At 43.3% G+C, this 26,543-nt stretch overlaps 1 protein-coding gene across 5 annotated transcripts in view; it reads left to right on the top strand.

The window, feature by feature from the left end:
- The window catches only part of MECOM (MDS1 and EVI1 complex locus), a 486,259-nt gene that overhangs the window by 191,334 nt on the left and 268,382 nt on the right, over window positions 1–26,543 (top strand). For all 5 annotated transcript variants that reach the window (XM_090051053.1, XM_090051049.1, XM_090051047.1 and 2 more), the window contains exon 2: window positions 20,429–20,766. In XM_090051053.1, the coding sequence (XP_089907179.1) occupies window positions 20,429–20,766 (338 nt within the window). The remainder of the gene's footprint in view (window positions 1–20,428; window positions 20,767–26,543) is intronic.

The raw sequence follows: 26,543 nt of genomic DNA, 5'->3' as shown, positions 1-26,543 counted from the left end.
TGTCACTTTGTTTAAACGTCCTGGTGTTTTTTTATGCAGTGCAAAAACAGTCCACTTTCTGTGATGGATTAAATTGAGGTGAAATTTGAGAGTTACTCCTGTTTTCTATTTCTGCGCTCTCAGACAGGTGGGTCTGGAATGACAAAGAACTTCACACACAAACACATGAAAAACAGAATGCAGTAGATGCCCTTATGATTTAAAACATCCGTAGACATGTCAACTACCAAATGCTCCTGTTCAAAGAGGTTGCTGGGATTTGCACTTTAAACAGCAAGTGGTATTTATTTGGACTGCACCCCCATTTCATTTAAAAGAGCCAGAGAGTGTCCTTGAGCTGCAGCCTCTTCTGTGGCAAAACTCCCTCTGCGGGTAAGCATGGCATGATTTGGCCATTTATGAGGGTGCACTGACTTTTCAGCAAGAACAACCCACTATTTTGCAGCAGTGGTGAGTAGAAATGAACTCGGATGTTAGGCACGTGAGGTATCCTATAAGTCATAAGAACGCAGTGTCAGACCCAATGTTCATCTAGTCTAGTATCCTGTTTAAGACAGTGGGAAGTGACAGAAGCTTTAGTAGAAGACCTGCCTATGTTTTCCAGACTTTGCTAAAGTTATATTCTTCTGTCTCTCTATGCCTCCAGGAGATGTGCACAGTTGAGATACTGGGGACTGTCAATTGGTGGGGTAGAGAGAGGAAACTGCAGTAACTCTAACTGTTAAGGAGGGAAGAAAGAGACAATAAACGCTTTCCAACCTGCAGGAAAATACTTGTCTTTGGCCACATTTACACAAGATGCTGACTGCTCAGTAGCCCGATGGTCCTGCACAGTAGAATTAAGCCACTACACAGTAGCATCACAAAAAAGGCATTCGTCGGTGCTACTGTGTAGTAACAACTGTGCAGTCAGCATCTTGGGTAGATGGAGCTTTTGAACAGTGTGGGGACAAGTTTTCTTTTGGGGGGGGCGGGGAGGAGAGATTTTTTTCACATCTGAATTTTGCATTCTGCGTAAATTCCAGATTCTTTTTATTCTTCACTTTTAGGCATTTGAAAGTTTGGTTGGTTTACTGAACGTAAATGTCCCACAGGTTTTCCTGCTGACAGCTGTTCCTACCAGCTTTTGCTTGAGTCCACAATGCATGTTCCTATGAATTGAAGAGGATACATTAACATTTTATGGAGTATCTGGAGAGTGGCTTGATGATTTAGAGGAGGCGGTTTGGAGTCCTGATTCATTTTTAAGCTTTGCCACTGGCTTGTCCTGTGACCTTGAACAAGTCATTGCAAATATCCTTGCTTTTGCATTCAACAGCCATGCTTCCCTTCCCGCAAGTCAGGAACCTAACACAAAGCAGCACTTACTGTCTTGCCTACTCACATGATTAAAGCAATGCATATGCCTACGTACATTGCTTAATTAGGGCTGAAAGGAGCCTTCAGCAGGTTAACTAGGTAAAGGTTATGTTTGCTTTAAATGGTTTATGTGTTTAAAATGGTAGGAATACACTGTTATTATTTTACCATAGCTTCTCCTAGTATGAACCAAGTGTAAATGCAACTAACTGTTTCACATTTTTAGACTTGGGAAAGCTTCAGTTGCAAAATACAATGTAAACTGGCTGTATTTATCAGTAATTCTACTCTTGTTATAGAAAAAAGACTACACATACACTATAGGCATCACAGGTAGTGACAGGTATAGCTAAGGTTTATGGACATCTGCAGTGATTGGATACCATTTTCAGTTGCTCCTAACCTTGCCAAAATGTGACCATTGAAGTTGAACATTTCCATATAAAGAAATTACTCTCAGGCTGATTTTTTTTTTAATTTCAGCAAAAATAGTTTTTGTTTCTTGGAAGAAATTTAGGGACGTATATGTTGATTTCCCTCATATTAAACATTCTTACAACCTTTTTCTTGGTAGTATTAAAGTGATGTAGATATGATCTTTTTCCTTTTCCCCCCCCTTGCAACTTTTTTCTTGAAAGACTCTGTTGCATCCCTTCTGTGAATTATATCAATATCTGTGATTCTCAAACAGTATGCTGCATCACAGTAGGTTGCTATGAGAGTGTTCTAAGAGTACTGTGCAATATTAGTACTCTTATATGTGCGAACAGCTGAACAATTCATAAAATAAACCCATGGATTTCAAATAGGAATCCATAGTGTCAAAAACATTATGGTCTTTACAATAGATCCTTACAACAGAAAAAATCTCTATTATTTTTCTGTTGTTAAGAAGCAAGTGAAAGCTAAAAGCTGGTATTTTCCATGGGGTACCTTGAGTCTAATAAGGTGTGTCTCAAGTTTAAAAATGGTTGAGAGCCACTACCCATCGATCTGTCTTTCTGCTTGTTGACTGTAGGAAGTGTGTGTGTTTGTGTATATACGTATAGAAATAATCTATGTACACTTGTCACTATTTATTTAAATCCATATATATGCTATTAAATAGAAAAATATAGTTAGATATAATACAAGATTAGTTTGTAGTAGTACAGTACTATAAGTGGAATTATGGTGTATAATAATGGGGTACTTCTGGAGCACTTTGGGATCCTTTGGAATAGAAAACAGCCAAATCTATTGCAGAATGGCTTCTGATCACACGAGGCCAGCAAACATTATTCATATTTACTTAATCTGTCACATGTCATATTGCACACGACTAACATTAAATTCATGACGATTACCCAGTCTGTAAAAAGTAGATTTTTTTAAAGGGCCTTCCAAGTTATTGGGTTGAAGCATAAGCCTTGAAAACACTGATTTATCACTCACTGTTAGCAGATTACTAGAATTTTTTGACTTTTCCAAAAGCTACAGAATAGTAGAAAGTGATATATGTTGTGGACCAGGAATGGTATAAATTATATTAACAGTTATCTTTTTTGACAGTGACTATTTATCAATTAATGTTTATAAAAGGTCTTAGGATTTGGCAGGAATCCAGATGGATGTTAGTGTTGGGCCCTGATTCCTGTTTCATATTGGGGTGAGTGTGAGTAGGGTTGTTCCTTATTTATACTGGTATATGTATGAGAAGAACCAAGCTCTAGGACTTTACTCAATTTTAGTTATAGTATTTGAAATGGAGTACAACTAGCATATTGATGTTGGCACTTCCATACCATATGCTGTATATCTTCAAAGCACAAGAGAGTAGCTGACTAATTAGAACAGTATTTGCATGAAGCAAATTAGGTATTATTATATCCATGTTAAACATGGGAAACTAGAAAGAGTGAGAGCTTGTAACTTGATTTAGCTGGTGACACAGACAGTGACAGAGCTGAGATGGCAATGAGATTACTCATGCCTCCTAGAAAAAAAATTAATCCACCAGACTATATACTGCCTTTCAGACAAGCTGAGAGAGAACTGATGAGCTTTTTATCTTTTTATTCCCTACACATTTGGAAGTATTTTCTTAACCAGCTTTTGTGCCCAACTATTTTTGATGACTTTTATTGTTTTCTATATTCTGTAACAGAAGCGTGCTTATTGTATGCTGTATCTGAAGGTTTTCTGAGAAGGAAGTCAGAATCTGGTGCTAGGGACTATGGTACGTCGAATAGAGAGATAGGAACCTGTTGATTATCTCATTTAATAAAGAATGTACTTCCAATATGCAGAGTAAAATAGAAGAGGAATTTTTCTGATGACGACTCAGAACAGCTTGACATGTTTGCATTCAAAGAAGAGAGATTAGGATCTAGTGGGCATGCCTGTAACTAGGTGGGGGCCCAGTCAGGATAGTTTTAACCTGTGTAAGTCAGTACAGTGAAAATGTAGTAGCATGGGCTCAATATCCTAGTGGGTACAGCATTTTCCTAGGGATTAAGAGACTGGAGCTCAAGATTCCCATCTTCACACAGAGGGTGCTTGAACCTACGTATCTCACTTTCCAGCAAAATGCTTTAACTACCATACTATGGACTAAGCATTTCTATGAACACTCTTCTCAGGAAGCTGCTTCACTGGGCAGCCAGAAGTGAAGGTATCTGGGGCCAGGAGAAAGGGAACAGGCCAGAAGTCTGGCTCAGTGAGAGGGACATTGCCATGGATGGAGAGAGCCCTGGGTTCTGGCCAAAGTCTTTTGGAACCCTGCATTTAATAGTTGTTCGATAAAATGGATAAACACCAAGGTGGTTTGTTTCTGCTCCATTAAGGGCAGGGGCCAGGGCCAATTTCTCTGCACATTTTCCCTTTTTACCAGTTCTTGAAGTTTTTTGAAGTGCCAAAACATAAAAAAACGAAAGAGGGTAGGTGGGAAAGAAAAGGTGAGGGTGAGGGACTCAAAGGGTTAACTATTTCCCTTTCATAGATTTCATAGACATTCGGGCTGGAAGGGACCTTGTGAGATCATTGAGTCCAGCCCCCTGTCCAAGGGGCAGGAAGTCAGCTGGGGTCAGATCACCCCAGCAAGATAAGCATCCAAGCGTTTCTTAAAGATATTCAGAGTAGGTGCTTGCACAACTTCAGTGGGGAGGCTCTTCCAGACTGGAGACTTGGATGGTAAAGAAGTTTTTCCTTATGTCCAGTCTAAAACGGTCTTCCAGCAGTTTGTGACTGTTAGACCTTGTCTTCCCATGGGGTGCTCTGGTGAACAGACATTCTCCCAGATCCTGATGCACATCCCTTATATACTTATAGGCTGCTACCAAGTCACTCCTGAGGAAGTGTGGAGTCCAGAACTGGATACAGTACTCCAGCTGTGGCCTCACATAAGGCCGCGTAAAGTGGGAAGATGACTTCTTGGGTCTTGCTTGAGCTGCATTTGTAAATGCAAGCCAGAGTTTTATTTGCTTTGCTGGCTGTGGCATTGCATTGGTGGCTAATGTTCATCTTGTGGTCAATTATGCCCCCCAAGTCTCTTTCAGTTGTACTATTGAGTGTAGCTCTGCCGAGCCTATAAATATGGTGTGGGTTTCTCCTCCCGAGGTAGAGCACCTTGCATTTCTCCATGTTGAATGTCATCAGGTTTTGATCCTCCCATCTTGCAAGACTGTCCAGGTCTGCCTGAATTACCAGCCTATCCTCTAGCATGACTATGGCAAGACCATAGCAAGGCATGACCATAGCAATGACCACAGCAAGTAGGCAGGATCAATGGTATCAGCAGGGGGATGTTCTCTATTCTGTGACTAGGTGTAACAAATCTTCCTATCTTTGTCAGAGAGCAAATTGGAGTGGCTGAAAATTCTTTCATCATGCATTAACTACCCTGCACACATTAGTGATTCTCTCACAGTGGTTTACAAAGCTGTGCAGCATGAAAACAAGGACCCTTTCCTATTTGTGAATGACTGGGGAGGGGGCGAAGAATAGGAATGTGTGTTCCTTCTTTCATTCCAATGCATTTGGGCAACGCTCTCCATGCAGAGCTATCACTAATTTACTGTGAGTTAGGAAGCCTTATGTACTTTTTAAATAATGCATAACAGAACTGTCCATCTTGGGTCTTTGGTGCTATTCCTCTTATAGTGAGACTAGTAGTCATTTGTTGATAGGAGCTATTGTTGGTGGGTAGCAAGTAAAGGATATCAAGACAGGTTGCATCCATATTGCTGTCAATCCAGTATAAAAATAGTGCTGTCCCTCTCCTGGAATGAAGTTGTCAGAAGAATTTTGGGATTTTTTTCACCATTGAGCCACTGCTGACCGACTGAAGTGTTTGAGAAGGCCTGAGCCCCCTTCTCCATGGCTAGGGACAGAAGTTACATATAAACTGGTATAAGTTATCAGAAATCATTTCAAATCTGTAACGCAACAGAAGTTCAGTGCACATAAGCCACTTTCAAAATGGCTGAAACTGGTTTAAGATCAACCTGGATGGATGTAGTATTAGACTTAACTGATTTAGGTTAAATCGGTTTATTTAACTTCTGTCTCAGATCCCCTCCAGATTCAAGTTAACTCGCAGTCTCCCGGCATCCCGGGATGCTTTGCACCTCCCTTGCAAACTCTCTCACTGTGTCGGTGGGCTAGCCTTGACCCAAGCTGTCTGCTCCAGCTGAGCAGGGAGACATGTTCTCACGATCCCCAGCTTCTGGCCTGAGCCACTGCAGGCATGTGATTGCATTTTCAGAATCAAAAGTGAATTGTTCACTTGTTTATTGGTTCAATCTGTGCATCTCAGACTAACCTGTGAAGATTAAATCAATTCAGCCTCAGGCTTTTTGACTGTACTTAGCCCACATGTCCCATGATGCACTGCAGCAGATATCCCATAGTCCCTCATACTGTGCGACAGAAAAGTGTGTGATAACTTTAGTTCCTCCATCTTTCTTGCCCAAGAACCAGGGAAGATATTTGCCATTAATTTTTGCAATTGACCATCATCTCTTTCATACTACAAATGCCACTGTAAAATTAATTTAAAAAATGCTTAGAGAGTTTTAAAAACACAATTGTGCATTTTCTTGTGTTACTTCATGTGTAAAGGTAGGTACCTTAGTCCTGTAAGTCCAACATACAACCTATGGCTGGAATTCTAGTCCACAGAGATCACTGGCAAAATTTCCATTGACTTCAATGGAAGTCAATATCTTCAGTGGGCCAGTGTTTTATCTAATGTGTCCTAGTTTCACTAGGGCAGTCCTGGTTTTTTTAGATGATCTCTAGGGATACCCAAAATATATTTTATCAATTGCAATATTTTTTATAAAAGCAAAATTTTGTTCAAATTGTATTGCTGTGCCCAGTAGAACTTATCTTTTTTATTTTTTATCAAGATCAAATAGCTCACTAGTACAAGTGTTCAGTGTAATGAACAGTGTCTGGAATGGCAAGTGGATTGAGTGTATATAATGCAGATAAACTCATTCAAAACCCTCAAGTACTGGAAAGAAATCCTTCATTCTGAGAAATATACCTGGGTTGCTCTTGAGTCACGAACTGACAGCTAGATCCCTGATTCCCACTGGAAATTAACAGAAATTAGTTAAATATTGCATGTGCCTTTGAAAGTCTCACCCAATATTGATATTAGAACACTTTACAAAACAAGCATACTTGTGCTTTATGTGATTATTTTGCAGCCTTAAAAAATTGTGAGTCCAAGGTTTTAGTTTTGCAAATACAGTCACCTTACTGATCCAAACAAAACCAGATATAAATATACTTAGTGTACTGCAGTAAGACACAGAATATATCCCCATATAGAGTATGAAGGATAGGCTCTTCTTAAGATTCATGAGTCTTCCAATCAGCTAAGTATGTTCTGTTTATTATTGTTATGACCTTGTAGAGATATGGCTGTGGCGCAGTCTGCTGAGAAGTAGCTAGGGCTTGCAGGAAAAATTGTGGGTTTGAATCGCCCTTGTAAAATGAATGCTGGAAAATATTACTGCCAGGCCTAGGTGCATTTCAAGTGGACAGCATTTTAAGATGAATTACTTGATACTTTTTTTCTGATTAGTGTATTGGTTACTATGGTTTCTATCAGTGTTTGAAGGACTTAATTACATTGTATCAGAGTGATACCAAAATATAATTAAGCATCTCAGCGTAATTATATGTTTAATGAGCTGACTGGTTGGTTATACAAGCACTTCTGTCTCTGCTGTGTTGCAGCAAAGTTATTCTAGGTAAATCCCTTGAACTTCTCACCCTCTCCTGAAATGGCTGGGTCTGCTGCAAAACAGGTATGTGTGAGTTGGCAGCACGTCTTCCCAGTCATAGAGAAATAGGTGAAGGAGACTGCAGATGCTACATGCCCATGAGAGTTTTAAAGGTAACTCCTGGCAGGATCTCCCATCCTCCTGCAGAACCTGCTGATGGGCAAATAAAAGGTGGGGCACACATGGCTCTTTCTGATAGTTAGTTGCCTTGCAGCACATGTTACCTGGATCAAACGCCAGGGTTACAAAACAAGCAAGAAAAGTAGATATTTACTAACCCTGGGAATTACTAGGGAGGCAATGAATTCCCAGCATATAGGCCTCTCTTTGATGCAGCATTTCTAGTACCCCCTTACATAAGTTCAAATACTGCCCTGTTGGCATACCTGCTAGCTTGTGTGAGCATTGGTATCAGTGTATTGTCTCTATGCCTCATGTAGACTGGGAGGATATAGGTCAAAGAGTCATTAAGAGGGCTAGGCTGTGTTTTGGCATGATGATCTGTTGTGCTGGGGCGGTGCCAGACTGTTTCCCCTGGAGAATTTTGGCTGAGCCTCAGGAAACTCACACTTTGAATGATGCCGCATTTACCCCTTCTGTGCCCACATCCTTCAGAATTGAGAGTGGAGCAGGAGGCCAATAACAAGGTCTTGCTCCTTTTCCCTAACCTTGATTATGCCATGGTCTACCCCCTCATATGCAAACCCAACAATGACATAGATATGAAATGCTTAAAGCTCAATTCTGCTCTCAGTAGAGTGATGTGGGGTTTATATTGCAGGAAAGAGGTTTTGGCATCAAGTGTTTCCTTGACTTTGCCTCTTGAACACAAAGACATAAAAACATGTAGATTCAAAAACAAAACAAAACCCCTAAAACTTTTCCATGAAACAAGTCCCTCCATTGTACATGTTTCTCTCCTTGGGGCTACATGCAACAGTTCTATAGTCATGTTGCTTTATGTAATACTGGCAGGTGCTCACAGACTATGGTGATGAGCCTGGTATAAGAACCAGAAAAGAGCAGGATATGAATATGAAATTACATCTCATCAGGTTTTTTGTGTTTCTATGAGAAGTTTGGTTTTAAAATATTTATAAAACTCTATGACTGTCAAAAGACTTGCTATTCATGGAGCCTTCTCTGGTGACCCTCATCTCACTTCTTTTCTTCTGCCTCCCCTTCCACTGCCTATGCTCTATCTGAATTATTCCTCTTAATAATCATTTTATCTTTTTTTCCAGTCTTCTGCTTTCCATGCCTTTTTCCGTCTACCCCTCCCTCCTGACCTGGGGCATCCCACCTACCATTAATTCAGGAGCCAGTTCTCCTTGCTTGCATCCTTTAATACCTTATACTTATTTTTACAACACTTCATTCTTGCCTTTAAAGAATCAAGCCGTTCATTAAAAAGCAATGTCATATGCATGCCTAAGTGCATATGTATTTCCATGTTAACTCCAATAGGGTTTGGAAAGGCAGTTTGTATGGCCTTTTGTGAGTTAGACAGCATAGGACAAATTCCTCTTACAGCAGGGGAGGGCAATTATTTCAGGTGGAGGGCCGCTAACCCAGTTTTGGCAGGCTGTTGAGGGCCGCATGGGTAGCCCTGCACCTTGACAGGTCCGTCCCTTGACATGTGCCCTGCCCCCTGGTCATTATTTTGGGACCAATGTCCCAATGTCTTTGGTCCCATGTCCCAGGACCAGCACTGGTGGGGCCCAAAGCGGGGCACAGGCTGGCAGGGGTCTGTGGAGCCAGGCTGGGCTGCACCAGCAGGGAGAGGGGGGAGTTGGCCCAGCTCCCCATGCCCCCACTGGCTCCCCATCCACTCGCTCCCAGTGCCCCTCAGCCCCGTGGTACAGGTGGGGGGCAGTGCACAGCCCCGACCCCCTGCTCGCCGGCAGGAAAGAAGCTGGTGCTGTGTGCAGGGAAAAGCGGCCCCTTGCCCGCCCCATGGCTGGCACTCCCTGCTGTAGTTTCTTGCAGCCCATGTGGGGTTGTCTCTGGAGCAGGCATAGGCAGCCCCATGTGGGCTGCAAGCAGCTACAGCGCAAGGCGCTGGCCACGGGGCAAGTGAGGGTCTGCTTTTCCCCATGCCCAGCACTAGCTTGTAACCCAGCCCTGATGCCAGCTTGGGCTCTGTGCCGGCTCCGGGCTTGACTGTCAGGGCTGCGCATGGTGGCAGAAGCTGTGACCCCCCCACGTGCTGTGCCGGGCAGTGTTGGCTGCTGCTGCCCACCCAGAGTGTGCGCCGGGCAGCCCACAGGCGGTGGTGGCAACCACTGCCCAGCGTGGCAAGTGGGGGGCTGCAGCTGCTGTTGCCACACGCAACCCTGACAGGGGAGCCCAGAGCCGCGAGGGGCCCAGGCTGGTACTGGGCCTGGTTACAAGGTGGTGCTGAGCAGGCGGCGGGGGGAGGGAGGGAAAGCATCCCCTTGCCCACCCTGTGGCTAGCACCCTGTGTTGCAGCCACTTGCAGCCTGCCTGGGGCTGCCTGTGCCTGCTCTGGACAGCCCCACATGGGCTGCAAGCAGCTGCAGCAGGCAGTGCTGGCCATGAGGCAGGGAAGGGCCGGTTTGCTCCACACCGGGAAGGAGCCCGGGGAAAAGCTGAGCATGGGGTGGGGGAAGTGGCCCCTCCCCCCGTCCTGTGGCCAGCACTCCCTGCTATAGCCACTCGCAGCCCACGCGGGGCTGTCTGGAGCAGGCATAGGCAGCCCCAGGTGGGCTATGAGCAGCTGTAGTGCGGGGCACTAGCCATGGGGCAGGTGAGGGGCCACTCTCCCCCACTCTGCACTCAGCTTTTCCCCAGGCCACTTTTTCCTGGACTTCTTCCCTGCCTGGGGTCCTTCCCTGTCCTTCTTCCCCCACTCCCTTCCCCTGACCTGCAGTTCTGGTGCAGGGCAGCCGCGTGGTCCCAGGCCAGAAGTCCCTCCTGGGGCTTCTGGCTGGCGGGGCAGGGCTGGCGGGGCCTGCTGTTGTGGGAGCCCACTGGGGCTTCCCCTGGGTCCCACTGCCCTTGTTTCCTGCCAAAAATGACAGGAACCAAGGGCAGAGAAACATTAATTTTCTAAATTTTTTAGGGGTCCTGTGGGCTGGATAGAATGGCCTTGAGGACCGGATCTGGCCCACGGGTTGTATTTTGCCCACCCCTGTCTTACAGGATACTGGTGCCTCTGAGGTGGAATCAGTGGGATTGCATTGGTGAAGGCAGAGAATTCAACCTGTGTGTGCAAGCAGAAACACCTTTTTAAAAACTAGAACATTAACATTAGATTTCTGATCCTTAATCAATCATTTTCATTAAGTGGTTGGTGCTTAGAGTGAGAGCAGTTCAGGTTCTAGTTGCAAAACCCTTAGAAATTATAGGCTAGCATGGTGCCTGTTGGCAGCAAGGGGTTAAACTTCTTTTTGTTCATAATGTGCTTGCCAACAAAACTTCATGACCTGGCATTTTTTTCAAGTGATTACACTTTGCTGCATTATAATGGAGCAAATGCATTTGTGTCTTAGAACGGTACACTACCAGATACTGACATGTTAAACATCTCCTGTGGCTTACCATACGCATCAGGGGTGTGGACCTCCCTCTGTTTTCTCATTATGCCAAATAATGAAATGTGGAAATAATTCTAATCCTTTCTTCTGGTAGTGCTGTACTTCCAAAAATATGATAAACTCAATCCAATTAAAAGTCATTACCTCTACAAGGCTCAGTCTCTATCTATAACCTTTGTTTTATCATTCACTCTGTTATCTGTCTTGTTTATGATTTGGTGGAAGATTTGCTGTTTTTTGTTAAAAAGAGGCATGTGATTTCCAGTACTGCTTTGTGAGGCATCTTGGTTTAAAATGGTAGAAATCAACTAACGAGTAAAAAAAAAAGTTCAGTTTTACTATTTATGTCATTGACATAAAGCTTTGTTGTACTGCTGCAGTTTTAAGTAATATTTTTTCTTTTAAAATATTTTATTTCTGATCAAGTGCATTACTGTTTCTTTCCTACTGCAGATAATCGATATTTGCTTGAGTGTTGTCCCTTGCTAGTATTTATTAAGCTGTACTGAGAAACTAAATATGGGAAATATAGGTGTTTTATCTGAGTAGTTCATATAAACTTTAGTATTCTGAGTTTTTAAGCAAGATGACAGTCTTTAGCTGCATGGTATATGTGAGAATATATATGCTATTTTTCAGTATAACAATCAAAAGCAAACCAAAGCAGGGAACTATCAAGTTTTTTATCCTGCCTTCAATTTGGGCCACACCCCATGCTTAAAATTTGGTAGCAGATATATTTTTTCTCTGAACCTTCATAATGAATATAATCAATGGGTGAATGTATATTTACTGTAGCAATGGGTTTAGTGATTATTAACTGGAGCAGCTCCATTCAATTGTAATATTCCTCCATGCTCAAAAATTAAATGATTATTCATTATAAATGAAGATTTGATGCTTGTGGGCTAGATCCCAGCTGGTGCAAGTTATTATAGCTTCACTGATTTCAAGTAGCTGAGGATCTGGCCCATAAAATATAAGACATACCAACTGGCATTTCTCTGTTCTTTTACCCCCACTATATGTAGCCCAGCACAGGTTTTGAAAGTCAAACATATATTTATTCCATAGAGGAAACTTTATCAACCAGCACCAAAGTTTACTGGCACTAGCTTGTGATATAATGGGTAGTTTAAACCCTGCTAACTGCAAATAATTTTTCAACAGTGTTTATGATTGCAGTAGACTCTAGGAGACCATAAGTACAAGTAACATAAATATTTCTACCAAAGATGATTGTATTGGAGCTATAAATAAAATTAGATTCAACTTGTAAATAAATTCAATGTTTGCCAGCAAACATTTATAATTCTTTGTTGCAGCATGTAAAACAGTAATTTATCTGGAAACTGTGCAGAAACATGTAGGGCCAAATTCTGCTTTTCAGGGACACAGGTGCAACTTCCCCTAACATCAAGGGCAGTTGCACCCACATAAATGAAAGTCGACTTTGACCCGTAGTCTTTCCGTACCGGACCCTAATTAAGAGACCGTCTGGTGCACATCAAATGCTTTCAACTGCGTTACTCAGTTAGTCATGAATGACACTACACAGAGCACCAAATGCTACTAGTTATTGTACAAGCTGATATTGACAGTTTCCAGAAACAATGTATAGTTCCCTCTGCAGTTAGCGTATTATGACTTTTTATTAACTACTAGTCTGGTATCACCACTTAGCAATGTTGAAATTATCCTCACAAACTGCAACTGTTCTTGAGTATGGATACTATAGCTTCCTGCTTTTTTGAAAACATTTTTCTCCAGTGTTTAAGGTTTAATACTATTCTTCCTTCAATAGCTTTCTCCAGGGCCCTAAGCTCTCATTTTTATGTTTTCCTATAGGTAGAATTTGGTGAATTGATGGCAACTCAGTATGAACCTTTTTTCATATGCTGAATAGTTTCTGACAAACCCATTTGAACTGTTCAGGTTATGTTTTAATTAAACTTGTTTTGCTTTGAAACTCAGAATGAAAGTATCCAAAAAACTAAATTTACATTGATGCTCAAGGAATTAAAGGTCAATTCCCCACTCCCCCTCCCCTCCTTAGTTTATCCACTTAAGGACAAAGCACATTTGAAAATGTCTAACACAGGCATAGAGGAGTAGACTAGAAGGTTGGTTTTTTTTCTACACTCTTCAAGTATGAACTCAATCCAAATTCACAGTTAGTCAGACAGGTCTTGTATTGCCTTGTACACATTCCTTTGTATTTGCAATCTATTGCTAGAACTCCCTCTTCTGCTGGACATGCATAATTATTTTCTTTATGTTGAGTTCCTTGCTGCAAGAATGGCTTGCTGTTGTGAAGCAACAAAGGGAAGGGGGTCTTCATCAAATCATCTGTAAGACTGCTATTTGCACTCTTCATACTATGTAGATAAGAGGAACACTACAATCTGGGGCTCAATTTTTTTTCCTCATTTTGGTACATTAGTACCAGTCTGATGAAATTCTTTGGACTAGAGCTTTCAGTGATCTCGTTTATACATTGGCGTAAGTCTGAAGTAATTATTCCAGATTTATACCAGCATAACTGAGATCAGAGCTCTGGGCCTGTGAGCTCACATGTGCCTTGATTTACAGCAAACACGGTGTAATAGAAGCTAAGGGGTGATTCTGGTACCTTTTCCTGAGTTATCCTTATGCAAACAGAATTCCCTCATATTGCTCACATAAGCACCACTGGGTATCGGGAAAGCAGAACGAGGCTCTTAAAAGTATTTAGAATTCCTGTTGAGTTTTTCATACTTGTATCAGGTTTAGACACTACACGTGTAAAATACTGATAGAAGACTAATTCTATTAGGCTATTAGAAGTCTAACTATTTCTGGAAATAGTTTTTCCTTTCACTAATTTAGATTAAATAATGATCCAATACTGGGTTAAATACCATCCCTGCCCTCAGCCCTGATGCCAAAATTTGGGGGCCAGGTTTTCTATTTTTAAAAAAAATGTTGTTCTCACTGCTGTGTGATAGACCAGCACAAACATCAGAGGAAATATCAGTGAAACCTCGAGACAGTCTGCACAAAAAATGTTATCCAGTGCAACTCCCTGCCCCACAACTCTGACAAAAGAAAGACTTTTATTTTTTTTCTTTATACTGTTTTGAGTTGTTTCAAGCAGAACAACTGTAGATGTTAATGCTGGAATGCTAATCCTAGAAGGAAATCATTGATGTGATTGTAAGGTAGATGTTGACCTTTTAAACACAAAAGCTAAGCGCTGACTTCAGTGAATTTGCTGCTTATTTACAGCAACATAGATGAGATCAGAATGTGGTCTAGCACCTCTGTAGCGTGTCATCAACCTATACTTGTGGCTCTCGATCCTCCAGCGACTCCTAATTCATATGAATGAAGCAGCCCAAATCAGGTGATCTAGAACCGTGACTTTCAACCTTTTTTCATTTGCGGACCCCTAAAAAATTTCTAATGGAGATGCGGACACTTTGAATTGTAGGTGTGGGTATTCACATACTTTTGATTGATCATAGCCATCCTTCACAGACCTTTTAGACCAGGGGTGGGCCAAATATGGCCCGCAGGGTGGATCTGGCCTGCCAGGCCATTCCACCCAGCCCATGGGGCCCCTAAAAAATTTAGAAAATTAATATTTATCTGCCCCAGTGCCCCCGTCCTAGCCCTGCGGTACAGGCAGGGAGCAGCGCATAGCCCTGACTGTACGTGCCCTGCACTTGCCCACCTGGACTGAGCAGCAGCAGGAGGGAATGAGCTGGTGTTCAGTGCAGGGGAAAAGCACCCCCACCATGGCTGGCGCTTTCTGCTGCAGTTGCTCGCAGTCTATGTAGGGCTGTCCTGCCTCACCGCTGTATCACCACTGCCACGCCGCTTTCCCCTATGCTGAGCACCAGCTCTTTCTGCAGAAACTGCTGTTCAATGCAGAGGAAAGCGGCCCCCCCACTCGCTGCCGCTGGGCAGTGTTTGCTGCAGCTGCCCTCCCAGAGCCCATGCCGTGCTAGGCTGTGGTGCGGCTGCTTCACCACTGCCTCTGTGCTGCCCCATATGGCAGCAGTGGCCATGTGGAGCAGCCACAGAGCAGCACAGAGGTGGTCATGAAGCAGCCGCACAGCAGCCTAGTGCTGTGTGGATTCGGGGCAGGCAGCCACAGCAAACACTGCCTGGTGGCAGTGAGTGAGGGAGGCCGCTTCTCTCTGCGCCGAGCAGCAGCTTCTGCCCAGCTGCTGCTGCTGTGACAAAGCCCCAGTGGGTGAGCCTGGAAGTGGTGCAGGGCCCAGGCTAACAGCGGTGGTGGGGAATGAACTGGTGCTCAGCGCAGGGAAAGCGGCCACTCCCTCTTCCCGTGGCTGGCACCCCATGCTGCAGCTGCTTGGAGCCCGCCTGTACCTCTCCACTGGCTACACCCCATGCTCCTACCTCCCCGCTCAGGGCCCTGCCAGTGCTGGCCCCGGGACATTGGTGCAGGCCCTGCACTCCTGCTCACTCCACCCCTCCCCACTGCTTTCCCCACTTTCCTGCCTGCCCGCCTGCCACTCTGCAGTATATGGTCCCAAAGGTGTACTTCCAGGGGCAAGGGGAGGGACTTCCGGTGGCAAAGGTCAGAGGTTGGGGTGGGATTTCCAGTCCCAAGATGGCGACCAGGGGGTGGGGCACCTGTCAAGGGGCGGGGCTATGCATATGGCCCTCAACAGCTTGCCAAAACTTGGTAAGCGGCCCTTCGCCCAAAATAATTGCCTGCGCCTGCCACAGACATAATCTGTAGACTCCCAGGGGTTGACAGACCACAGGTTGAAAACCACTGGTCTAGAATACTGTTCCATTTACAACGGTATGTTAGAAATCAGCTGTTACCCTGCTTAAAACAAAGGAAAATACACACCTTACAAGCTCAGTAGCTGCTTCTTAGAACACAGCTTTATTCACCAAATGCTTTCTGAAAGAGGTGATTTGATGTGGGCTCTGTAGTAGTCAGGCATTGAATTCGGTAACCCAAGAAAGTCCCTTCCAGCATTATGTGCCTATGTTTCTTAAATACAAATCACTGGTATAGTTAGATCTGTGGTGATATTGCAGCTTCATGGTTTCTAGCTAATCGGGAATTATCATCTAGGTTCTATTTAGGTTGTCGAACAATCTTATAATTGTGTTTGTACAGAGCTAAAAACAACATGGCTGACTGGGCCCTCTAGCACAATGGAAATACTAGCTCTCTGCACCTCTGCTGAATGTTTCTGTGGTGAAGGCAATAGCACAAACTTTCTTCAGGCATCTTGCTAACACTGCTTTCATCCAGAATAATGCAGTGCTTGCCTGATGTTGAAACTAGTCCCACATGTGCAGGGGCAACTCCTGACTTTCCCCCAGAGCCCACAAAGGGGACCACCACTAAACCATGCTGGCTTGTGCACAGAGGCTGTTGGATGTCTCCCATGTGGTGGGAGACATCCAGTGTCTCATATGTAGCTCGTATGCGGGCTTCCATAACTTCTGAAGCCTCCAGATTTCTATCTGCTAATTTTATACTTTTTCCTAACCATTCTAGACCTCGGCTAATGTGTTTTGTAATCAATCAGTTCCTGCCTGTGACAGTCCTTTCTCAAATACCTGTTCAAACAGTAATTTAGATAAAAGTGTCCATTTGTATGCAACAGGAAATGCCTGTCTCATTTCAGATACTCTTGAAAATAATTGCTGTAGATATCGCCTGAACAGAACAGAAATGTTTGAAGGACTCTGGTCTCTTTAGAGCCCATATCCCAACAGTGACATCTAAAAATATCCTTCCATGTCACATGGGACTTTCCTCAAGTCCTTCCTGGTTTTCCTCAAGGAGATGAATGATCCAAAAATGTCCCAAGAAGGCCTTTATAAAGTGAGTCCATGCTAAAGATGATCATACATATTGTTCAAAAGGAAAAGGAGAGCTCCAAAATTGTGATGTGCAACTGGTTTCTTCTTTTCTAGCAGCCTGTTGATGGCTGCCCAACTTGGCAAGGGATGGTGGTAGTTATAATTGTGAAGTTCCTATAGAAAGGGTTAGCCAAGCATGAGCCAAACTCGATCTGCTCAGCTGGGAGGGGCTGCTTCCAGGCTTATCTCAGACTTTATTTTCTCCTTACCTCTGGAGATTATGGATTTAGAAACACCTCTGAAGTAGGCTCTCCAAATGCTTTGGCTACCAGCTTAGGTAAACATCCTTCACCCCTAATAACCAACAGTCCAAGTTCTCATTAATCATTGGTGACCACATGCATGCCTCCAAGGACAGATTATCAGAATTATGTGCTAGAAAATGGGGAGGTGTGTATGTATGCAGTCCTGGGCAGAAAGTAGATAGAAAAAAAGGAGTTATGCAGACTGAGAAAAGGAGAAAGAAAACAAGCAATACTGCAGTGACTACTGAAAAGATATTTATATGAGTCTGCATTATTTAGAGATGAGCTTTAGATTTGGGTTCAGATGTCAGTTGTTTCAGTGTGTACCCAGATATTTGGTTTGACCTATCTTGAGCGTTAATACACCAAATATGCCAGTAGGCTCTTTATTACCTGCACGTATTCAGGTGGCATTCAAGCCATTCAAAGCTTAGTGTCCTTGCATTGCACTTTTGGCCACCCCCTTATTTTACTTTATGTGCCCCAGATACCCCATGTATCTGATTTATCAGCTACTTCAGCTGATGGTATAACCAACTCTGGCTGTATGAGCTCCCCAGTCTTCCTCACATGCTACATCTCACAAATATATTGCTCTTGGAAAGGGAGAGCATGCTGAACTGCTAAGCATTTGTCCAAGTGGAAATAAGTCAGCCCTTCCTCCCTGCTCCACACACAAGCCCAGTGTGCTCTTTAAAGTGACCCTAGGGCCTGAAGTCCTGAGGGCTCTGGCATTAGCTTTGGCACTTGGCTCCTCTCCTGTCCTCATCAACCACCTCTCCAGCATGCAGCCACGTGCACTCTTTCCTGCTGGCCTGCAAAGTGGTGCAGAATGTGCAAACACAGGTGTCCACTCTGGTCTTTTAGTAGCAATTAACTTTTCCTACTGGGCTTCTTTTCAAGGTTGTTTATTGCAAAACAGCAGTAAAGAATTTTATGGAGGGAAATGTCTAAATTTCCATGCTACCTAATTTAGACTATTCCCTCAGTTATTTCACCTTGTTTCCAATGGGAATAATCATTAGATCATAAGGAAGCCTGCTTTAATTTAAAAATGACAGCACTACGTGTGTAAACGATTCATTGCTTTTGTACGTAATTGTGCTTGGAAGCATGCTCTCTAGGGTCTGATTTTTGTCTCACCAGGGTTATATCACAAGGGCCAATGTTTGTATTGCATCACCAAAAGATTTATCTAAATCTAAAAGTTGCTCGGGCTGTTACCTATTGCTGTTGCTGTTACCTGAAGAGGTCACGGTGTTAGACATGACAATGGAAGGGCATAAATGGATCTTTCCCACTGTCATGGTTTCATTGCCAATTTACAAGGGCTGAGGATCCTTAAACATAGATGGCAGATCCTCAGCTAGTGTGGATCAGTTCGAATGGAGGCATGAATGATTTAGCTCTTTCAGACTGAAAGAGACAAATTTAACTAGAATGCTGTGGGCAACCTCTGGAGGTCAGAAGTTAGATCATTTGCAGTGCAAAGTGGAAGCTCAGTCATGGGATATTGTGGGGCGTGACTGTTAAAGAGCAGTGCTGAACTGCTTGTAGGATTGCCAGGCATGGCATATAATAGCGGCACCAGTGTTGGGAAGGATGGATTATTCTTCACAACTTGCTAGATCAAGCCATCTCTATTGATCTCCATATAGCCTGAGGTATTAGACAAATGATGAACTAGTTGATAGTGAGGTGCACCTCTTTAAAGCTTAGAGAAAGTTTGTCTAACCAATAGGTAGGGGAATGGATAGATAAACTACTTTTGGACATGTAAGAAATCACTAAATATGAGAGGGAAAAAAATCAGGACTGTAAATAAATTGCTCAGAGATTAAGAATCTAGTTAGTTGCTTGATGGGGGTGATGCATTCAAATAATTTGTTTTCTCCTGGAAGATAGCAGAACCATAGATCAAGGATTGTTAGATAATATGAGACATGACCTGTTTCAGTGAAAAAACATGCAACATGTGATAATGCTGATCTACCACAGACAGTAAGAAATTTAAAGAATACTTGTAAGTCCCTTGCTTTATCAATTAAAAAGTATCATCCTGATGGTCCAGCATTGTACTTTAATATGAATACAAACCATATTATGCAAATAGGTTCATGTTCACCTTATACTCTGAGTCTCTCAACGTACTGCTTTCCCAGAAAAATATCTCCTTTTTTAGTTTATAATTAGATGGATGAACTTTGGTGCCTGGGAGAAACATAGTAACGCTAATAAAGCTAAATATTAAGGAGGATTTTTTTATTAATTAGTTTTTCTTTTGTTTGGTTTGCAATATGACAGTATTACCAGGACATTGAGGTAACATTTTTTGTGCAACTGAAACTCTGGCTGAAGTCGCTTTGACATTTAGGAATAATAGAAATTTACAATTACACTTATAATTTGAGCTCTGCAAACCACAGTCTCTTTGGTTTGTTAGTCAAACTGAGGCACTGACTTGTTTCATTTTGTGCGAAATAAAAATTGCTTAGTTGTCTTGCCAAAACAAAAACGCCCAAATCACGTAATGTAAGTTGTGTTAGTCTATGTCCTGCACTGAGGTGACATCCTGAGCCAGATTCTCAGCTAGTTTAAATCGTTGTAGTTTCATTAAAGACAATGGTGCAACATTGCTTTTAACCAACTGAGGATCTTGCCAGCAGTTGCATGACAGCTTAGTTCTCTCCTCCCAAAGGCTAATCTGAGGCCATCAACCTTAATTTTACATTTTTCAGGTTGTCTAAGCCATTTACCCATTAACAAAGGGGCAGTAAAACCTTCCAGCGTTCCATTTCCCTGGGATTCCATTTGTAACCGGTTTTCCGTTCAATTCAAAATGATTTGAAGTGCTGTATGAAGACTGGGTGACAGGTGTGCGCGTACACCCTTTGTATGTAATTTACTTGCTAATGTTTACAGACATTAAGAGCACTCTAGTCAGGTCTGCAAAAGCACTGTGCATCTCGCTCCTCAATTGTGAGACTGCGCAGTATCTTTCTGCTCAAGGTGCAGAAGGGTTCACATGGAAAACCCTTCTGCACCTTTAATGCAGGCAATTCCTAAAGTATAAATTCATTTTCAGGTGATGAATGTTTATACGAAAGCTTCCATGAACTTCCTTTGGAAGAAATGCCAGAGCCTGATGGAGAAGCAACTAAGTTGTCCCTCAGTGTCCAAGAGCCATCTTCTCCAGCAACATCTAATGAAGAATTCACACCGAAGGAGAGCTCTCCTTACAAGGCTCCTATATACATTCCCGATGACATTCCCATTCCATCAGAGTTTGAACTGCGAGAATCAAACATTCCTGGAGCAGGATTAGGGATATGGACCAAAAGGAAGATTGAAGTAGGAGAAAAATTTGGGCCATATGTTGGAGAGCAGAGGCCAGCCCTTAAGGATCCCAGTTATGGTTGGGAGGTAAGAAACTTTAAATCCTTTCAGTCTGTTTAATGTCTTCATGATTTACAAACTCAGGTGGATATGCAGAGCTGTAGGGCTACCCAGCTGAACTGTGTGAACAGTTTGCATGCATTAGGACTGGCAGACCAGGCTTTTTGATGTAGGTGTCCCCTCTTTCCCAGGGAAGAGGAAGCAGTGACTTATCTCAACTTTTCTGTGGCATTTACATTTTTCTCTCACAAGACTTTGCAATATAACATGGAAGTGGTGGAGGGAGTTGTAACTAGGCAACTTGTTTTAAAAGAATTGGGAAGTTTGACTAGCTATCTGATTCACTGCTTTCTCTTGAAGACACTTAGAGAATGGCTTATAGAGTATTGTTGCTTTGCTTAGTTACTGCTGCAGAAAATTATAGGGCCAGATCCTATTCCACCCATTAGATGGCTAAATGCAATCCAATTCCATCCTGTTTCAGTCCCTGAAAAACTGTTAATATTAAAGATGGGTGAATCTGTCTTCTCCTTGCAGCTTTATTATGACTTGGTCTTAAGGATAAGATGACAACATATTATGAAAGTAGATACATTAATGAAATTCTGTCTACTTGAACACAATGGAATAGAGTCACACTTAGGCACCTAAATTACATATTCATTTTAGGCACCGTCTGGAGCTCTTAATCCCTGGATTGTCCACATATTAACACTTAAAACTAGTTTAAACTACAGTCTAGGGAGCTTAAAGTTAACCACTCCAGGGCAGGTTTATCTCTGATCTGTGTTACCTAGCTTGAGTTCCATTAATGTGTGGCCACTCCCCACAGATGAGTCACCCAAGTTTCAGTCCTCCAGCATCCCAAGGTGCAGTGTCCCCTCCCCCGCCCTCCTGTTCCATGTGAACTGACTTCCCACCTCCTGAACTCTACTGCCCACTAATCCAACCCCCTTCCCAGCCCCAGGAGCATGATCAGGGGTGCAACCCTATGCAAACAACCTGCAGAGCACATCCCAGCTAGCCAGGTTACAGGGCATGGGCAGGCCCATGAGTGGGTTCAGGGGTGGGGGGGAAGGGGAACAAGATAGAGGGCCAGATCTGGTCCCCATGAGCTGGGCTTCCGTCCTGGGGCAGGGGTGGTAGCTCCCCCGCAAAAGCACCTTTCCCTACCATTCCCACCTCCTAGCCACTACAGGATGACCAACACCTCCCCCCCCACACCCTAATCCAAAATCCCTATTCCTTAAACTGTCTTTAATTTACTTCCTCTTTATTTCTTTTTCAATTTTTTTTTTGGTTTCTTAATACAGGGGTTTTCAACTGGGGCTATTCGTACCCCTGGGGGTATTTTTGGAAGGCCAAAAAAGGCTGAAAAACCCTATCTTAAAATTTTATCCTTCAGTGGCTCACTTCATTTCATCACACTGTCACCAGTGTTATTTCCTTTCCACCTCCCATTTCATTACCCACCCTATCCCATTAGTTTTCTGCCTCCCAGCTTCATGCCTACCTGCTACATCTTTCACACATCCCCACCTAGAAACAGGATAAAGGCCTGTTCTGGTTTACCAGCCCTGTAGTGGCAACTCACATCTCTAGTCTCTGGTCAGGCCGCTGCTTGCCAGCCCTTTGGTGGTAAGTCCCAGCTGTGCAGGTAGGGGACAGTTAGAGAAGGTTTTTAGCTTCAAGGTATGACTACTCCAGACTTGAGCTAGCACTAACACTGATCAACATTTGAGCAGCTCAGAGTGCAATGTGTAATAAGGCCGTAAGTCACCGGCTTCCATTTAAGAAAATGGGAGTGTTGCCATTAATTTTGATGAAATCAGGATTGGGTCCTCAAACTCATAGGGTGTTTTTACACGTGCTTCAGGGGTGTGTGTGGAGGGGTGCTTTAATTAGAGCGGATCTGAGAGCTGCTGTAATTAAAGTGCCCACAGCGTCTCGTGTATCAGTATCCCCATACTTCAAAATGGCGGTGGGGGCGCTTTAACTAAAGCTTGTTTGATGACCTTTAGTTAAAGCACCCCCACCGCCATTTTGAAGCTCTGGGACACTGATCCATGAGATGTGGAGGCTGCTGGAATGTATCCCCGCATGTGTACAGGCACCCCTTGGCACAGCGCACATTGAAAGGGACATGGAAAGAGCTCTGAGAAGCCCTGTCCCTCGTGCATCAGGAGTTAGGCTAGCTGGGTCAGTTGCCTCCTCCAATTCTGTACATTGTCTAGATTCCTGTAGCACAGATAAAAATTCTAGATTGAAGGAAATCATGGGTTTTCCCAGAGTTGATCTGATGTGACGTAAAAACCATTCTTGCATTCACTTTTTTATTCCTAGTTTAAAGATGTGTACTAAAAATATAATACAATCCCAATTTTCCATTTTTCTTTTTCATTGGGACAGCAGGCTTTTTGATAAGTGGGAAAGAAGTGTTTAGTTTTGTACGGCTCTCCTGAGTCCTGACTGATATTTGGTGAACAAGGAGTTTTACTTACTGAGACTAAATGAAGTCATACTGTGTAGAATAGCCTCAAAAGATAGAGTGGATAATAAACATTGGGTTTGCCCAGTGGACTGTAAGAAAATATTCAGTAAGTTCATTCCAACTTTTGTATCCAGTTGGTTCAACCATTGAGAGATCCATGACAATATGACAGAAAAGTGTCAAGAGGAATTATAGACATGGCAGAAATCTATAAAATGAGCACACCTTGGTGGAATATAATTACTGGAAAGAAATCTTTATTCTTTGAACAAGGCACTAAAAAGTCATAAAGACTGTCTTCTAGCCACACCACAATTAAGGTTATGTATTCATAATGGAAGTTTGAAAAAAAAAAAGTGCTGTCACTCCACCGCTAATCTGAATTGAATTTACTTGAAAACAAAAACGTTGTGAGCCAAATCCTCAGCTGGTATAAATCAAATTATAAAAAGATACCGCTATTGAAATAAAAAGATACTTCTATTGACTTATACCTGTTAAGGAATGGATTCTTTGCTTTTTGGTCATGGTAACCTATCTTTAAATTAGACACTACTTGCTAGCAATGAGGCTAGTTGTTTATTTCAAAACCCTTTTAGGCAAAAAGAGTTAACATGGTTTTTGCTAACAACAGAAACTGGAAACTCAGATGCAGAATCATTTCCACACTGTAACATTCACTTCATTTGAACAAGCGTATTCATTTGGGAAAACTGAAAAGAGGGTCTCTCTCAAATTTTGCCATAAAACTAGAATAGATAGAAAGTATGGAAAGAAAAATTGCACAAAGTCAACAATAAAGTCGCTCCACAAAATTGACCATTCACCTGCAAATGCTTCAAACTACCAAGGAGAATAGAAAGGGTGAGTGGCAAATACATTTCTTCCAGGCAGTAACACGAATGTGTTTATTACGGTGGAGAGGGAAAAGTAATTGGCAGCTTCACAATTTTTAAAACAAACCAAGTCTAGGATACTTAGAGTGAAGGTTGCCACTTTTTTTGTATTGCTCAGTCTGGTAGGAAAAATAGCTAGTTTTGTGGATTTTCTTCCAGTTCTTAGTTAACAAAAATCAAAATAGGTAAAGGTTACATAGAGCATGAATCCATTTCATTTTGCAACAGTTTCCTTGGTATTCTCTGTGAGCCCAACTGATTCAACTCTTGTCTCTTATCATGTATTTGGCCTTGATCTCCCAAATCCATGACTTGTCTTGTGAACTGATACTTAGCCATACATAGTGAGCTCAGACTTGCTCACCTGGAAATCAGATGGTAGTCTGCACATTGTTTTCATGGGAGAAGGACTGAGCACACTCTACTTTACAGAATTAAAAAAAAAATCTTCTACCCTAATAGTCCCTCAGTATTGTGGGATCCCTTGTGTTGTGAATTGTGCTGATTATGATGCTGTCAGCATTGTAATTTTTCCCCTATTTGATTTTAATGCATTTGGATAAATCTTTGTTAAGTTGGGAAGTAATTAAGGTCATATGTGTGGCTTCAAGGGAAACTGGATCTGTAATCTGGGTGGTATGCAGATGGTACCCCTCTCCAGTTGAAGGGATGTCAGTGGATGCTGTGGGAATGTGACCTTCTTTCCTTACAGAGCAGAGCAAAGACCAAGGACACCCAGCGAACTTAACTCTACAGTTTAATTGTACAATATAATATAAAACTTAAATGTATACACATATATACATATACATGTGTTATTTACAAATATAGCTTTACAAAGACAATAACTCCTATTAACCCTGAACTCAGGCACAGGTCTTAATCCTCTGTGGCCTTCTGGTTAGTATGTAGGCCCTGCCCTTCATGGCCCTCCAGGCAGCAGGCAAAGGAACACTCAAATTATAAAACACAGGTTAGACAACAAATCAACAAAAGGAAAATCTGGCAGTGATGGGACAATAACTGAACATACACAGTAAGATTACATCAAATGAGATACAAATGCATGAAGATAACCCATACAGTGAATTCAGATACAGAGTCGAGGCTGCACTAGCAGACCCGACTAGTGAACTAAATAGAACATCTTACAGTCCTCGCATAATACAACAATAAGGATGCAAGGTTACAACAAGAATCCCAAAGACACAAGGACCCAGAACATAGCAGTGGCAGAGCAGCTGTGCCCAAAGAAGAAATGGTACCAGGGTAAGGATCCCATTACCTAACGGAGCACCATCATCCTCTCCTAGGTCACCTGACTAGGAGGGGGCCCATAACCATGAAACCATCCTTAACAAACAGGGGACCTAGATTCCTCTCTGCACCCAAGGGTGAATCGTTCCTGTCAGGGCTTCCCTTTGATCATCTGAAATGGGGAGGGCCCTTCTCCCCTGTGGAAATCCCCTTCCTGGGTAACTCATGACCCCCACCAGCTTTGGTAAACTAGACTCATGTCTACCTGTGGGTTGGATGCGGAGTGTCTTCCTTCGCTAGGGTGCTCGACTTGTCCGGTCGCCGCTTGCTGCAGAAATGCCCAAGGTGCCTCATGCAGCCACTGGGCCTGTCAGCCCTCTCTCACCACCCAGTGCATCGAAGGGGCACCTGCCTCGTGCAGGGATGGGGACTGGTGCTGCCTCATGCAGCCATGGTGTCTTGTCAGCTACCCTTGGCTCTCTGCCTTGTACACTTCCCGTACACCAAAGGGGCTCCTGCCTCATGCAGGGATGGGGACCCGCACTGCCTCATGCAGCTGTGGTGGTCCCTTCAGCTCTACCAGCCCTGTGCACCACACTGAGGGCTCCTGCCTCATATAGGCTTGGGACCTGCACTGCCTTGTGCAGCCACTGAGGTCCCGTTTACTCCCCAGACCCTCTGTGCACCAATGCCATGGCTTCCACCATGGCGGTGCTGGGATGCAGCCACTTGCTGCTTCCCGCTCGCCAGAGGCATCTGCAGGGCACTTCTGGGGCAACCGCTCTGCCCTGCTGGTCAGCTCCACTAGCTCTTCTGCAGCTCCACCTTCATCATCCCTCACTGAGGCTGCCCATGTGCTGGGCACTTAAGCTCCACCCCCTGATTGGGAATAGACCAATGGGAAAGCCTGAGGGGTTAGTTCCCCCTCTGGTCCTCTTCTTTACCTTGCCCCTAGGTCAGGGCAGAGGAAGCCTCTATCCTACATTCTTCTGATTGGTGGGGAAGGGGAATGCCACTACCAATCAGCCTGAGCCATCTGGCTCAAACAGTCAAGCCGAGCTGCCACAGATCATTCTGCTATTGCACAATGGTGGGGGGTGGTGGTAAAACAGCTACTGTTCTGTTAGCAGAGGGATTCCTGTTATAAATACTAGGATCAT

This window comes from Crocodylus siamensis, chromosome 6 (genome assembly GCF_052110815.1).
Source record: "Crocodylus siamensis isolate JL-2025a chromosome 6, ASM5211081v1, whole genome shotgun sequence".
Classification (NCBI taxonomy): Eukaryota; Metazoa; Chordata; order Crocodylia; family Crocodylidae; genus Crocodylus; species Crocodylus siamensis.
This window is presented reverse-complemented; position numbering and strand designations above follow the sequence as displayed.